Source organism: Numida meleagris, chromosome 2, assembly GCF_002078875.1.
Source record: "Numida meleagris isolate 19003 breed g44 Domestic line chromosome 2, NumMel1.0, whole genome shotgun sequence".
NCBI classification, from domain to species: domain Eukaryota; kingdom Metazoa; phylum Chordata; class Aves; order Galliformes; family Numididae; genus Numida; species Numida meleagris.
In genome coordinates, this window is record NC_034410.1 from 41,712,255 (window position 1) to 41,728,443 (window position 16,189).

The following is a 16,189-nucleotide window of genomic DNA, read 5'->3' on the forward strand; positions in this document are numbered from 1 at the left end:
TATTAGAATACAGAGCTGCTGCAGCTGTTTCCCAGAAGTGAAAAATCGTCACACTTTTGGAAAAGATTCCACCCAAATGAAGATAGCGTGCAGTAACTTCAAAGCCTTCCAAAAGTATTGCCAGGTACCCTGAGCAAACGGAGCCTGGTGGAAAATAAGTGGCTCATTAGTCTGCAGGCTTCCACCTTTAGGAGGTGGGAAGGGACGGCTCTTGGCAGTGGCTCGTACGCTATGCAGAGTAAAGTACTCTTCTTGCAAATTGGTTGTGAACGTTTTTGTGTTGAAGGAGTGTCGGCACTTCTTCACCTGTCGCTCTGAGAAAGCTGCACTCCTTCCAGTAAAGGTATTTGAGTCCAGTACTCTCTGACCAGCTTCTTCTACATATTCCACATGTGGATGGTGTAATGCAGGCGAAGTCAGGGAGATTTCACACTTTCAATGAACAGAGGGAGAAAACATTGGATGCTGCCAGTTGATCCACTCAGCAGTGATAGTCAGTTGATCTGCTCAACTGATGAAGCTGTTTATCTGAAGCAAAGGCCACGCTCGTTCCCCTTTGTGTTACTGATAAAGTCTGCTTGTTTTGCAACAGCTGTGGTCAGTTACACCCTATATTATTTCCTGAGTTTCATGGGTGCATCACCTTTGCCCATCTCCTCTGATTCTTCTTCCATTAAAGGGGTTTATTGATCAGACTCAGTATTTGAGTACTTTTCATATCTAAATTTGCAGGTTTCTGAGCCATCATTAGAGAAATTGCTAGCTGAGAATACAGGAAAGTACTGATCTTTATGATTTCATCGTGTATGAGGTACAACCAGCTCTATCAGCGCAGTCTGCATGGATGAAGCCTCCTTGAGTATAACTTCAAGTTTTATGTCCATTAATAAAATATAGGTAAATTAGTTCAAAAGCCAAGAATAAGGCATTAAAAATGAAATCTACTTCATCAAAGTGCATTTGTAGCTTATCTGCACTTACAGTTGGTGAGCTTGGTTTTTACCAATTCTTATTTATTTATAAATCTGTTTCTGTCATGCTCAGCTATTTCTGTCTACTTCTTACACTAGTACAACTACTGAATTCCTATGGAGACTTAATTCCCGTGAAGATCTGGAGGAATTTCAGAGGAAATTGCATCACAGTCACAACCGCATTTTGAATTGCCTTTTCCAAAGCAGTCTGAGGACTCTTTCAGTGTTCCTCTGTGTCCAGCCTCCCACTGTGGAGCCCTGCTGTGCATCTGGGGTTTGCTTCTGGGCAGTCAGTCTAGGACTCGCTGTAACTATTGAGCATGCCTAGTGCACTTTTTTTTTTTAATTTGGGTTTTTGCTGTGTCTTGCTGTCTCGTGGCCATTGGACTGGGGTGTCTTTCAAGGTTCTAGGAGCACCTTGTCTACTAGAAAAGCTGTGGAGATAAAGAGCTGCAGAAACATCTGGTGAAATAGAGATTTTTAATATCACTGCTAAAATGTAGCTGTCTGGGATCATAGTCATGATGCCTGTTCAAGCTGAGAGTTTGAAGATCAATTATAAGATGTTCAAAGGTCTGGATCTCCAAAACCTCTGGCTATGTGCTGATGAATAGGAGAAGACTTTGCATGGGTGCTTCATACCCGATGGAAGTGACAGAGAAAAAGGTTATATCCATTCTGGAAGGAGTGCTTTTCCTTGTGCTTCACAAACGTGGAGCCCTTGCCTAGAAGGAGCTGTTCCCAAAGTCTCTGCATGGGCACTTGGGCCCCTGTGCTCATTGGCAGGTGGTAGTTCTCTGTCCCTGTGAGCTTTCAGGTTGCCAGACAGCGTAAAAGAGGTAAGCACTTGTTATTTAACTATATTACGTGCCCAGATGTCTGCATCAAGCTTCTTGTGTTCCTGATGCTCACTTCCACTTGATGGTTTAGACCCTGAATTCTGCTCTTTGTTGCAATGCTGAGCTGTCATTGTCATCCCCAGCACTTGGCTCTGAATTGCACACAACAGGAGAAGAACTTGCTTAATAGGATCCGAGTTTTCTAAACCATTTGGTTTATATTACTTAAGAGTTTGGTCATATAGAATATTCAAGGAAATGGAACCTTTGAACACTTGGAAACAGATCAGTGAAACACCTTTTTATTGTATTGTTAAAGACTGATGATTGCTTGTTTTCCTCAGTGAAGAGGGAAAGGTAAATGAAAAAGGGAAGCTGATTCATGAGGCAGAGTGAGCTGGGAGGAACGGTGTTGTGCACTAAGAGGTGCTGATTCTTTCTGCAACCTAATAGGAAAAGCACAAGCGTTTGCAAGGCAAATGACTAATTAATAACCCAGAAAAGATGATACCAACATGTAAAAGCATATGTCTTTTCTGATGCAGGGAATGCTGATATGATATGGCTTTGGTCAGGCCTGTGATCAGGGCACGGCATGGTACAGAATTTGTCTGCCTTAAGTTCATTAGTACTCTAGTGAGGTTTTGCTCATAGTACAGATTCATCACTCACGGATAGCAATCAGGTCCAGAATGTGAATGTAGCTTTGAAGAATCCATGGGCAACTCATTGTTGCTTTGTAATAATTGAGAGGGATTCAATTGTACGGGGACTGATGGACCAGATGCAGGCGGATTGAAGGAGCTGCTCGGATTGGTATGGTTAGCAGGCAAATATTAGAACGCGTGTTGAGGCAATGCCTCCACTCATCTTTTTGCATTTCCAGTTGTGCTGCAGTGGTTCCCAAGACCTGGCTGTACCAACCTGCAGCTTGCCACTGTGACTTCTCGTGCAGTTGGACAAGCAATCCTTGCCAGGAGCAGAGTCCCCAGACCCAGCTGTACTTCTTTCTCTTGCCTTTCTAATGCAACTTTTCAAGGAGAGGATCCACGTTTCTTTTTAATTTCTGTAACTTAAATGTCTTTGTATTTTTTAAACATCTTGGTTTTTTTTTTTCTGCCACTGTACTGTTCTGAATGGTTTTGCTTTTACGTGGCCTTTGCATTTTGTACTTGTGGGTCATTGAGTAACCGCATGTAACATTTGAAGTACTTTGTATTAGCTAATTAGCCGAAGTGTTTTGGTCACAAGATTATCTAAAAATAGATTTTGTTGCCAGAGTGCTCTGAAAAATTCTTAGACCACTCAGTTAATGTGGGTCCTGCCACTTGCATTCTCTGAGTGTGCAGAGCTAAAATTTCCCTTTAACATTTTTTTTTTTTTTAAAGTATCTCAATGTCAGTGAGCCCTGCTGATTGATAATGGACTATGGAGTATCCTTGCTAAGCTGCTGCTATGCAGATCATCAGAGGTAGGATGTTGGCACTCGGTCTCCAGTGATGGTAGAAAGAAGGCAGACAGAATCTTGTAGCGTATGAGAGGGAAGAATTTCTTTGCATTACTGTTCGCTGGTCTGACAAATTACATGTTTTTCTTCAGAAGGAGTAGGAAGGAACTCCCAATTTCCAGTAATGTAAACCTTCCAGACAAACTTGCATTAATTTTGATAAACATGCTTTAGTCACAGTTCCGTGGTCATAAGACTGATGTGTGTTTCTTGCCATAGAAATGGTGGTGTGTATGTTGGAGGTGGTCCAGGAAAAGTCCCTCCTGAGGCAAATGCTTATTTTTGTTAGCTAGCATCCTGCTTCTTTGTTCCATGGTAGGTTTAACTGTGAGTGGGGAGTGGAAAGCTGTAATCATTGCTCCAGAAGCGTCAGCTGTGCTGCCCAGCTGATACAGCAGCATTGGGTAGCACCGTTTTTTAGCTGCTTTATTCGTACAAAAACTTGGCCTGTGGTGAAATATGTAGTGTTCTATGATACCAACAGATAAATGTTTGAAAAAGAGTTGCATCACAGGATGGGAAGAGATCTTACTGTATGTGCCTTGACTCATGTAATGTAGTACACTGTGGGTTTGGAGATAGCTTCTGTTGGATAGGATAATAGATGTTGCAGACAGTATTGAATACCACCCAGGCAGGTGGAGGAGTCACCCTGCCTGGAGGGTTTCAAGAAAAGGGAAGATGTCACATTGAGTAACATGGTTTAGTGATATCGTGATAATGGACTGGACTAGATGACCTCAGTGGTCTTTCCAACGTTAATGACTCTTGTGATAAGAAGTCTTTCTTCTGCAATGTGGAAGTAGTGCATAGTAAAGGCAAAATTATTTGTTTGCATATGGTTATTATGTATTAGCAGATGGGAAGTGCTTTTTCCATTTTTTTTTTTTTTTTTTGGCCTTAGATCTGTCAGTGTTAACACACTTAGTATGTTGGAAGATGGTGATAAAGGGAACAATGATCAGTTTCTTACTGGCTAGGTAATTGGTGGCAAAGTGTTGGACATAAAATTGTTCTTTTTCTGTACAGTAAATTGAGCTCAATCTACACAGAGATTGTAGAGCTTTTTGAGAAGTTAACTGAGGGATCCATCCAGAATTGTCTTACAGTAACTAATTTTGCTTTAGAGAAAGAAACTGGCTGTAAAAAATCCTTCTGAGCCTTTATTTTTCTAATCCTTTGCCAGATTTACGGCCTAAGGTTTTTACAGTGTTCTTAAAAGTGGGAGGTGGTTTGAATGCAACACATTCAAAATCAGTGGTTTTTTTTTTTTAATCTGACATGAAAGGGTTGTCAAGATAGGCTTTGTTTTAGTACAATTCTACCATGCTAACGAAGAATTTATTTGGAAAAGCCTGATCATTCTAACCCTTGTGTTTAAGGATATTTAATTTTTAAAGATATCCATAAAGAGCTTGTTACGAGTCTTTTCTGAAGTCCTAATTGATAATATTAGGGAAACGATCAGGTAAATACAGCCCTTCTTGGAACTGTTATTTGAGTCTCCAGCCATAGAATCATTAGGGTCGGAAAAGACCACTAAGATCATCCGTATAGTCCAACCATCAACCTGTTGCCTCCATACTGCTAACCATGTCCCTTAGTGCCACATTCACGCATTTCATGGAAGCCCCTTAGCCGTGTTCCTTACTATAGGTAGAAAAAAGATTTCTCAGCACCAAAATTCGTAATGGCTGTTGGTTCACGTTTCTGCTCGCTCTTAGTGGAAAAGCTTGGTTGCTCAGCTTTAGTTGAGAATGTGGTCATCTTGGTCAAAATCATGTGTTTGTGGTTTTCTTTTGAAATAGTACTCAGGCTTAATTGTTTTCAGCCCTAAATTCTGGAGTTTGGTAAGCAGATGCCACATCCATGGCATTCCTTTCAACAAAAATCAGAAGCTAATATTTAAAGCGGAAACTGTAAGGAAAAGAACGTGAGCTAGTAGTTCAGTAGTGTGTCATATTGAAGGGGAGATGGTGGCAAAATTCTGGGTAAGTGTTGTGTTTAAAAAAAAATAGCATGTGATCGTAGAAAACTGAAACCGAAGCAAAAGTAAATTGAGTGTAAACTTTTCATTCTGAAGAATGAAAAGGCATCATCTCCAGTGGCAATTTCCTGAGAATTGAAGTGTTTAAATGAAGTATTGGTTTGTATCTGTAGGCTTTGCAGCTTTAACTGTGTGTGTTCCTAATTCAGAACAAGTCATAGAATCATAGAATATCCCAAGTTGGCAGGGACCCATAAGGATCATTGAGTCCAGCTCAGTCTTCGCAGCCTGCGCACGGGTGCAGTATGTACTGAAGATTCTGCAAGGCAGATTTGAGTAACAGTTTCTTTCTAGGGACTGAGTCTCATGAGCTTCGAGTGCTTTGTGGGCACTGGTACAAGTAGTGCTATGTCTAAGCAAAGGCTGGAAGCCTGCTTGGCAGACTGGGTGACTGTGATGTTGCATCAATTCCAGTGGTAAAATCTTAGAGAACGTATATGTACCAAAGAGTATTTTGTAAGGCTGAGAGCTGTAATGTCTGCACTCTGCCTAGCTGAAGAACCTGTCATTCTGCTGCTCTAGAATAAGTTGCTCTAATTTAGCTCAGTTTTGCAGAGGGACCCTGTGCTCTGGGAGGAACCTTAGGCTGTGGGACAAATGCTTGTCCCTCTGGTGTAGAACAACGTAACCTGGCTGGTGTAAGTTGTTACCACTTGTGTTTCTGAAAAAGCATTGAATTAGTGTGTCAATATGTCTGATAAAGATATCCCTTGGTAGGAACAAAATTATACTCCTTTTTTTCCCCTGATGTCAAAAGCAGTTGGTGTATACTTAAAGTATTTTAAAAGAACAAATGTTGAGAACTTATATGGCTCAAAGAACTGTGATCTTATTTTATTTTTTCCCTTGCTTTCGATTCTGAATTTGCTTTTCCCCTCAGTTTGTCTCAGTTGAAACACATAAGTGTTTGGAAATGGTAACTTTCTAGTTAACTTTTGCAGAGGTATGTATTTATACAGTGTAATTGGTATTCATCATCACTTTTTAAGAAGGGATCCATGAGTGTGTATGCATAGGATTCAGTAAGTACCTACCCAGTGCTAGAGTTTAGGAGCTCCATGGCAATGCAGAGGTTTTCCAGAGAAAGCCTGTGTGCTCCAGCTGTAGTGCTTTCACCCTCGCTCATTCTTCCCTTGGGCCCATGAGATGAAGGCTTGGTGTAATCTTGTTTAGGTTAGCAGCTGGAAGAACAAAAATGGAGTTGAATTAATTGCAGCTATCATACTTGAGCACTCGGCAGAACTGTGTGTAGTATAGAAAATGAAGGCTGTCGTAGCTTTTCAGGGCATAAAAATGCTGTAATCTGGTAACACATTTTCATACAAAGTATTTGTATTACAGCATCTGCAGAGGAAATTCAAAACCTTTACTCTGTAAAGGCATTAAATGGCCCATTCAAATTCTATGCAAGTGTAATGGGAAAACAGTTTCTGTGGCGTGCATGTTTACGTGGTAGGTGTGCTCCAGTTAATGGAGTGGCAGCAGCAAGATGAACGAGATCCGAATTAACTGTGGGTGCAGTAAGGTAGAGTGAAGGTAGTGAATGGGTGGAACGAGAGCATTGCTTGAGCTTCAAATAATGAATAAGCAAGAATTCTGAAACTTCAGTTTCTTTAAAAGCAGTGCTGAGCTGTGCTGTCGATGAGGCTAAAACACTATCCTGCGCTTCAAAGCTTTTTTAATTTCTTAAAAAGCAGTGCTTTCTTGTAATAGCGTTGACTTGAAGTGGTGCTTGTACTGTAGTCAGTCAAGTTCTGTGACTTCACTTGCATCTGTGCTCGTTTGTGGTTTTCTAAATGTTGTTTCTCCTTTGTCTGCAGTAACACACAAATAGGCCTGCTTAGACTGACTTCATCAGTAGGTATAAAGGAGGGGCAGGGAGTGAAATTTAATCTGGAGTTATTACCTTCTGCCCAGTTACTGATGATAGAGAACTAAAGGAGCATGAATATATGTAACTGTAAGGATCTTTGCTGTTGCTTAACATGTAATTACAGATACAGTTATCTCAGTTGCATGTCCAGTGTTTTGCTTTATAATTGCACATACGATACTGCATGAAAATAAAATGAATCTGCAGATTTTAGGTTTTTTTAAGTGCGAATGGTTATTTTAAACAATTTTTCAGTGGCATTAATACTGCATTGCTCTGGCATATGTTGTTGAAATGTTGGTGCTCCGTTTCCTTCAGTCTTTGGTTTTGTTTCTAGGTTGCACGTCTTGAACAAATCCCTGATGGTGACAATGAGACAATGATTCCTGTACTGTCCTCAAAAAAAGCAAGCGAATTGCCGGTTGATGAAGTTGCAAGCATTCTGCAAGTGAGTAATTCTGCATCTCTTAAAACTGTGCTGATGCTACAAAATGTTTGGCATTTCTGAAGGACAGATCTTGTCACTGAAAGCCTATGCGTTCTCAGGCAGTTTGATATTAATTATTGTCCGTTTCTAAAAGTGTGTTGATCTTTAAATTGTTACTTGAAATGCTTTAATCTCCAGTGTTTTTGGGGAAACTTGGTTATTGAAGTGGGGCAGGAACTTGAAAGTGTTTGGACTTCTCAGTACTTTGAAGTACTTTGCTTTTTTGTTAAGAGAACTCTCCTAGAGTCTGAGATTTTTTTTCTTCCTGTAAAACTCCGTCCTGTTTTTCATAGCTATCGCTTCCATTTCTTTATGAAATTCTTAATGTCCTTAATGTATTCTGGCAGCTTCCATTTTAAGAGGAGGAACAGGATTGAGAAAGCTACCCACTGACAGATTAATGAACCATTGAATTGGGGTTAATTTTCTTAAAGACGGTCTTTTCTCATCTTCTGTATGCTTGACTTCTTGAGGAATACACCATGATAGATATTGCCCATGGACAACTCGAGACTTTGAATCTATTGCCGTCATTTGGCCGATTAGCCGAACTCCTGGCACAATTCTCAGGAGTCTGAACTGTGCCCACAGTTTGGATGGCTGATGAGTTTTCTGCAGGGAAGATCAGCAGTCATTTGGAGATGTGAAACCGCAGATGCTTCTTTAGTTCGGTGTATTTGGTGTTGAATACTTTTACTGCCAAATACTATTTTAAAACAGTGAGTAGTTAGCTTTTATCAGCATACAAACAGCAGCACCAAGTTTGTCTTCCTGATGGCCAAACTTTTATAATCTAAGACCCTTTATTTAGGTGTTGGAATTTATTTTGAAGTCTATCTTAACACAGTCAGCAATTACACTGTTATTCTTTGTGTATTTTAATAGGCTAATCTTCAGAATGGCTTAAAAAACTGTGAAGTGTGTCATAGACGGGCGTTCCATGGATGGAATGAATTTGATATTAGTGAAGATGAACCGCTGTGGAAAAAATATATTTCCCAGGTTAAGATTTCTGTCTTTTCTGCTTTTCTGTTTTAATACCTGGTCAGTAATTTTATGCTCTATTCTGTAGCTTTCATGTATGCAAATACATTCTGGTAAAAGTGAGTAAACTGAAGTTGGGTGAGGAATTGTCTTCTATAGCTTGCATCTAATTTACCTATTGAAAAAGCTTTCATTTGGGTAGATATGAGTGTTTAGATTATCTGGCTTATTCGTGAATAAATGTTCACATCTAGCAGAAGGCTGCCATCTGTAACTAGCTTAAGGGCTGGAGAAGTAGGATAAAGTTCCTCGTAGGCAAAGGCTTGACACAAATGCATATGACTGGTAAATGCTTAAATGGAATGCCGAGTGTCAATAACTAGTTAGGCAAAGGAAAAATCGAAAAAGCAAAAACATTGCCTATGAACTGAAGGTGAGGGTGGAGTCAGCTTTGATTCTAATGTTAGGCAAAACAGGCAAAAGTCAAGTGTAATTTTCTACCTATCGATTTATTATAAATAGAAGCCCATCCAGCACCTCTGAACGGTGTGGAAGTGCCACTACTTGGCCAATATTTTGCTTTCTTTATGTCTCCCTGACAAAGATATTTAAAGCAGTTTTTCAAACAAGAATTTTCTAAGGAATTTACATTAAACATTTTGGTTGACGTTTCCCGCATCTTGCCTAAGCAGTGGTATAGTTAAGTTCTAAAGTAGACTTTGAAGTAATAGGTCGTTAATTGTAGGAGTAATTACTTGGAAGTGACTATGAAGATATTCCACTCTCTGTTGGTGATAGGAGTGGGAACATCTTTATGTACTAGCTGTCCTCTGGCACTAATGCTACATTTTCCCACCCATAGCATCAGTTAGATGCATTAGAATGCTTCTAAAGCATGTTATCAAAGCCTATTTTAGGTAGCATTTATTAAGATATGTACTTGCTTCGGATGTGCTTGTCATATGTGCTCTTGAATGTCCTCTGCTTCTATTGTAAGATATGCTTTTTTTGTAACAGTTCTGCTGTTGACAGTGTTAGGAACGAGCTGTCATGTAGACGTAAGATCCTTTGTTATTTTAGCCTTAGAAATCTGAAGAAAGCATATGATCTAAAGCGAAAGTTTGTATCTTGGAAAGCAAGAAGTCATGAATTGGAAATTATGAAACCTATTGCTGCCTTAGTAATGATACATTGCTGGGAACAGAATCTGCCTGTTGTTACCTCAAGAATGTTTTGAATACGTTTCAGGCTTTTTTATGTGTGTTTAAATGCTGTATAAACAAATAAGGAGATATTTTGACTTTAAAAATGTGGATCAAGAAATATAAGAAATGTTTTTCTGCTGCCATTGAATACAGCCTGTTCAAGGCCTTTGATATTTAAAACTACCAACCCTCAAGTAAAATCTGAACTGTACAGAGTCAGTTTTTTTAGGTGTGTTTTAAGGGGTAGATAAAACAGTCTTTCTGTATAGAGTATTGCTGAATTACTGTTCTGTTCTGTTTCAGTTTAAAAATCCCCTTATTATGCTTCTCCTGGCATCTGCAGTCATCAGTGTTTTAATGCATCAGTTTGATGATGCTGTCAGTATCACTGTGGTAAGGAACTAAAATCTTATACTTCCAAATGGGTGACCACATTTACTTTGAACATCAGATGAGTACTAATATGGGGGGGAGGGGGTGTATTTGATTGTAATTAATGAAGGTGATTTATATATTTTTACTTTTGGAGCATACTGGCTTCTTGATGCAAGCCCTTGCACATAGACATGAACTGTGAGATGCTGATATGAGGCGAGGGGAGCCAAACTGTGACAGGTAGCATGAACTGCAGAAGGTGGTATTGCCTCCTTAAGAAGCATATGTAACTCTGTTAGCAATGTTCTATGGAAAGAAGGAAAATATATGTGTGTGTGTGTATATATGTATATTTACTAGTATTCCATTGCTGAGGCTAATGTTAGTGTAAAACAAGGCAGAGTTGCTGGGTTTATCTTTGGCTTAGTTAGGAGTTCCAGAAGGGTCTTTCTTTTCCAAAATGGTCATAATTAGTTTTTTAGTAATTACAGAGGGTATACTTTTAAGACATGATTGTATCTTCAAAGGTGCAGGCCAGCCAATAAGAAACTACTGTAACAACTCAATTTGAGTAACAAATTCAATTAGTATAGCAAAGCTCAATTAGAGACAATATTGAGGGAAGAGATCATACTTTAAACAAAATTGATCTTTGTCTCATTCTCTAATAGACCTCATTCATTGACTCATTTTCACATTGCATGTGTACAATATGTTGGAGTGTTATGACCGGAGTTGTGTGATATGGAGGAAAGCTTACTATTGATGTCTTTATGCTCTTCTTGGATTATTCCTACAGGGCAATTTTGTTTTGCCTCTTTGTTTTGGGATCTCGGCTGTTCAGAGTGTAGTCAGTGTATTGTCTTACTCCTTGGTAGTCTTGGGCAGGGTTCCCAAGTTTCTTCCACTTGTTCTCCTGATTGAGATATTATATGTCTCCAGACCAGTTCCTCAGCTCACTACTTTATTTCTAGTCTTCAGTTTATTCTTAGTCTGTTATCTAGTTACTTGATTGAAACCAGATCTGATGGTTTATGACAGTTAACATGGCAGTGATTACCATTCATACTTCAGTCAGACATTTTTATCCTGTTTGTGTTATGCAACTCCCTCCACTGCTATCTCTTGCTCACCTTTTAGAAACACAGAACAGTTTACTTCCCAAGCACGGGAAGTTTTACTTCAAAATCACCATCTGGTTATCAGTCTTTAGTAGTATCAGCTTACTGAGGTACTTGGATGCCAATGAGCAGGCATAAGTAGATAATGGTGTTGCTTTTTTTTAACAGGCCTGAGGGTTAGCCAGTCATTTTGAGCATGAGAGTCTGTTCCCAAACCATATTGCTAACATGTAGTAGTAACTATGTCTGGGCAAAAACAAATGTGATCACTTACTTTCATAGCCATTTGGAATTCTCTTATCTAGTTTTCTTTTCTTACAGGCAATACTGATTGTTGTTACAGTTGCCTTTGTTCAGGTAAGACATCTGTTGTACAAACGAGATTATTGCTTTTATGTATGCTCTTATATTTAATAAGTAGCTGTTCTGATGCAACGTGCAGCTGCACAATGCTTGATTAAAGAGCTCTGTGCTTTCATTCAAGTCTTTTACCTTCTCTAAAGTGCATGATTTGTCCTGCTTTAACATTTTATGCATCTATATGGGTAATGTGATCAGCCATAAAAGAATGTGTGTAAAGAAACATTCAGATTAAACAATGTTGAAGTACTTTAATATATTAAATTTCATAGAAAATATAGTTCAAACATATTGCTCTGGCTGCAATATTGTACAGAATTTTACCCCCAGAATCTTTTAAATTGTTTCCTAAGTCATAAAAAAGTTGTTTTCATTCTTTAAATACCCAGTTTCACTTAGTATGTGCCTAAGGCAAAATAGCTTTCTGTTTGTGCTTCGTATCTTTGTTTATTTTGTAATCTCTGTATTGAGTTAGAGGTGAGTTGTATTACCTTAGTTCTCCAGGGTCTAAGAACATGAACACAGTATTTTCGGTACAACTTTGCTAAACTGTAGAACTTGTTTGTGTGTCTGATCCCTGAGTTTAGAAACATTACCGTAAGCATTACAAAGCCCTGAAGGTATTAAAGGAGAATGTAAAAGACCTCTTCTAGTCTTTCAGAAAAAATGCACGTAGGCAAATTCTTCAGTCTGTGAAATTTTAGCATTCGGACCATATTTGCTTTTTAAAGTCTATCTAATAAGGAACCGCTGAAGGGCATATCTTATCTGAGTCTTTGGAAAACTGTCTTAATGCAACTTTTAAAATGAGGTATGTCCACATCTGCTGAAATGTCTGTCTTGCCTCTGCAGGAGTACCGATCAGAAAAATCTCTTGAAGAGCTTAGTAAACTTGTGCCTCCAGAATGCCATTGGTATGGAATTGTTATGTCCTCTCTCCTAAATTAAGTCATGTTTAGCTAATACGACATGAGTAGAAGAGAAATGCTCTACTTAAAACACCTTTAAAATCATAATGGCTTGCAAGTAAAGAAGATAATTTGCTTTGACTCATTTTGAAGATTGTTGTATGGATCTAAAATAATACTCTGCATTTTTGCCCTTTGGATGCTTCAGCTGATGTTCCTGATACGAACCTTCTGGAGAAATTAACAGCAAAATTGAAATTGTATTTTGCTGAAACCAGTAACGCTGCAATGCATGGTCAGCACTTGGATTTTCTCAGACAAAATGCCAGAGAAGACATTGTTATGCAATTTAACCTTGTCTTTACTCCTACAGTGTGCGAGAAGGTAGAGTGGAACACACGCTTGCGAGAGACTTAGTCCCTGGTGATACAGTCTGCCTGTCCGTTGGAGACAGAGTCCCAGCTGATCTACGTTTATTTGAGGTATATGATATTGTATTAATATTTAATAGCATTTCTTTTTGTGGGACAGAGAGAAAGAGAAGATGTGCACTGAATACTGAACCGCAGTAGGTATTTTTCTTTGGAATTCACAACTAGTTGGATTGAAATTGTGAAATAATTAAGCTTGCAAATGTTGTTGCGCATTGATAGTATATATGCTTTTTGATTGTAGAAAATAGGATTTTCTGATTTCATGTATGTAATTGTCATGGTTTTGTGATTTTCGGTTATTGGTATTCCACATCATAACATCATGTAGTGAATGTACCTGGTTCTCAGAAGAGAAGGGCTACTACATTTCCCAGGGTACTTTTCTCCTCTGTTACCATTTTCCAGCCAGAGGGAAAAGATAAAAGCTTGCAGATCATGAGACCTTGTCCCTTTTTTCCGCCCGTCTCTCGTCTTGGCAGCACCTCACTCTCCAGCCGTCTTATTGTTGGTAGTAGAGTAAGGCCTACCTTGATTTTGGGACATTCTCTCTCTCTCTGTATTGGATTTATCAGCTTAAATTGTAATTATATTGTATTATAGTGTGTTGTTTTGCATTCCGATATCTTATTTAAGTAAATTAGTTTGTTTCTCCTCAGATTGTTGCCGCTGTTCTTTGCTCTCAGGGCCATCTCTTTACTCTTTTCCCCTTTTCCCTTTTCCCGGGGCGTGGGCCCGTGGGTCCCCCGTCCCATTTGTCACGGAACCAGGCCAAACGCCCATAAACAGTTGACAGTAATCCATTCTTGAAAACTTTAGCATTCGGAAAAGGTATTCAACTAAACAAGCCAAAGAGTTGTTTTTAGTCTAAATTATGTTTTGGTAGCTGTTAGCTACTAGGTTTTTTTTGTCTTTATTTGCATTAGTCTTTGGGATATAATTTTGTTGTTTGCTAAACACTGTGCTAGTTTCAGTGCTCTGTTTATAGTACTGAAAGTGTATAGGTGATGTGTTTGGGCATACTTTTTGCTTTCTCTAAGGGATCTTTGGCTTGGGTGCTGTTCATAGGAAAGAGGATTAGCCCAAATCAGGATAGATGTGCACTAAACTACTATAGAATGAGAAAAAAAATTTGGCCATGGTGACACAGATCAAGTCTGTATTATCTACGCAACTTTGTAAAACCTTAATTTACACTGCTATGTCTCTTTTTGCCCCATTCATTGTACACAGTTTAAGCTGTAAATGCGATTTCACCCACCATTAGCCTTGTGCCTGTTTCCTGGTCACTCCTGTGCCTAATCTGTCTGTAGATGGAGGGAAAAACCTGGGCATCTTACTTGGCAAAAATAAAATGTCCTGCTGGTCTCTCTTGTATGTGGCCTAGTAGTTTCTTCTTTTCCTTCAGTTGTAGGGCTCCTCTTCCTTGCTGGAAAAAGATGAGTAATCAGTAGAAGTGAGCACTACTTTATTTTAGAGACTAGATCAGTTTCAAGTCCTTGATGCCAGGAAATATGAATAATATAAAATATATATAATCATAAAAAATTGTTTTGGCATTTCTGATGAATATGGCCTCGCAAATCACTTTCTTACCATATAGGACCCGTTTCTGAATATTTAGTGGCTGGAGTTGGGTAGAAAGTGATCCAAATAAGGATTAACTGGAAGATGTATTAAATTTTTTTTGTATGAGAAAGTACTTTCATATGCACCTATTTTTATAAAAACGTTAAAAACATCTTCATGATCTTACTGTAATGGTGAGTTCTGCTTTCTGCATTTCTTATTTAAGGTATTTAAGGATCTGCAAGCCAGAAGTTGTTATATGAAAATAAGATATTTGGACAAAGGAAGTAAGAATGTAGGTTTACTGTTAACTGTACTAGGGTTGCTGCAGGAGTACTGTTAGTTGTACTGTGTTAATGGGATGTTAAGTTCTTCCATAAAAATATCTTAGAGAAACTCCCTCCAAGATGCAAGTGCTTGGATGAAACTAACATTTTGATTGTCCTTCGTTTGGAAGTTGTTATCAAATCAAATTTATAAAGTAAACAATGGCAAATAAAACTTTGTAAAGGTACAGGAATGAAGTCCTCAATATAACGACTTATAACCCTGTGCTGTATTTAGTGACTGTAGAACAAATTGTGTTGTCTTTCATGCTTCCATGGGCCGATGATTGAGATTTTTTTACATTTTCTTTTGCTAAAGCTTAATTTTTTTTTTTCTGATTATGGCAAATAACGGAATTAGCTATTCCTTAACGTCACTTGTTTTGGAAGAATCATCTTGTCCCAGTGGGCATTGATAGGGGATGGTTGACTTTAGGGAAGTTGTCTTTTCAGATAAAGAACTAGATTGCAACAGCATGTTCTCATTGATATTGTCCTAGAAATCTGTAGAAGTGCTAATTAGATGCTGTTTACTTTGCAGAGAAATGTATTTGCTGGGCTAATCTTGTGGGGCAATCTTGTTTTTCAAAACATTATTTGAAGACTATTTCTGGCCTAAGTTTTCTGCAGATTAATGAGTCATCCATCAAGTTTTCTGACAATATCCTATAAAGCTAGACTACTACAAGAACTAACGTGACTGTAACATCTTTGGCTTTGAACAAAATTAAATTTGATGGAGGTGACAAATAATTCAGAGCTCATGGATAAATCTGAACAGTAGCACTGTGGTAACTTTATCTCGTTTAATCTTGCAGTCTGAGGAATATAATGCAAATAAAGCATTACTGTAGAACTTTCTGTTGCTAATCATTCTTTATGGCTTTGATTGAAAGATTCATTGCAGTTTTTGACAAGTGTCACTTTCCTTTATTGATACAGCATCCATCTTTTAAAAATGAGTGCTGTCCTGGTAACTATTTGAGAGAATAGCAGAAATTAGGGGGATTTGACTGTTCATAAAGCACTCTAGTAAAGGTACAGTTCTCAACACTGACCAAGTTATTTTGTCCCTAGTAGCATTTTGTTGTCCAACTAGAACTGGAGAGCTTCCAAGTTAACTCAAAAAAAAAAAAAAAAAAAGCCCCAAAACAACCAACCAAAAAAACCAAACCAGAAATAC

The 16,189-nt window shown here is 38.5% G+C and overlaps 1 protein-coding gene across 5 annotated transcripts in view; it reads left to right on the forward strand.

The window, feature by feature from the left end:
* The window catches only part of ATP2C1 (ATPase secretory pathway Ca2+ transporting 1), an 81,024-nt gene that overhangs the window by 41,877 nt on the left and 22,958 nt on the right, over positions 1-16,189 (forward strand). For all 5 annotated transcript variants that reach the window (XM_021389348.1, XM_021389350.1, XM_021389351.1 and 2 more), the window contains 6 exons: positions 7,578-7,688; positions 8,613-8,729; positions 10,220-10,309; positions 11,734-11,769; positions 12,625-12,686; positions 13,054-13,162. In XM_021389348.1, the coding sequence (XP_021245023.1) occupies positions 7,578-7,688; positions 8,613-8,729; positions 10,220-10,309; positions 11,734-11,769; positions 12,625-12,686; positions 13,054-13,162 (525 nt within the window). The remainder of the gene's footprint in view (positions 1-7,577; positions 7,689-8,612; positions 8,730-10,219; positions 10,310-11,733; positions 11,770-12,624; positions 12,687-13,053; positions 13,163-16,189) is intronic.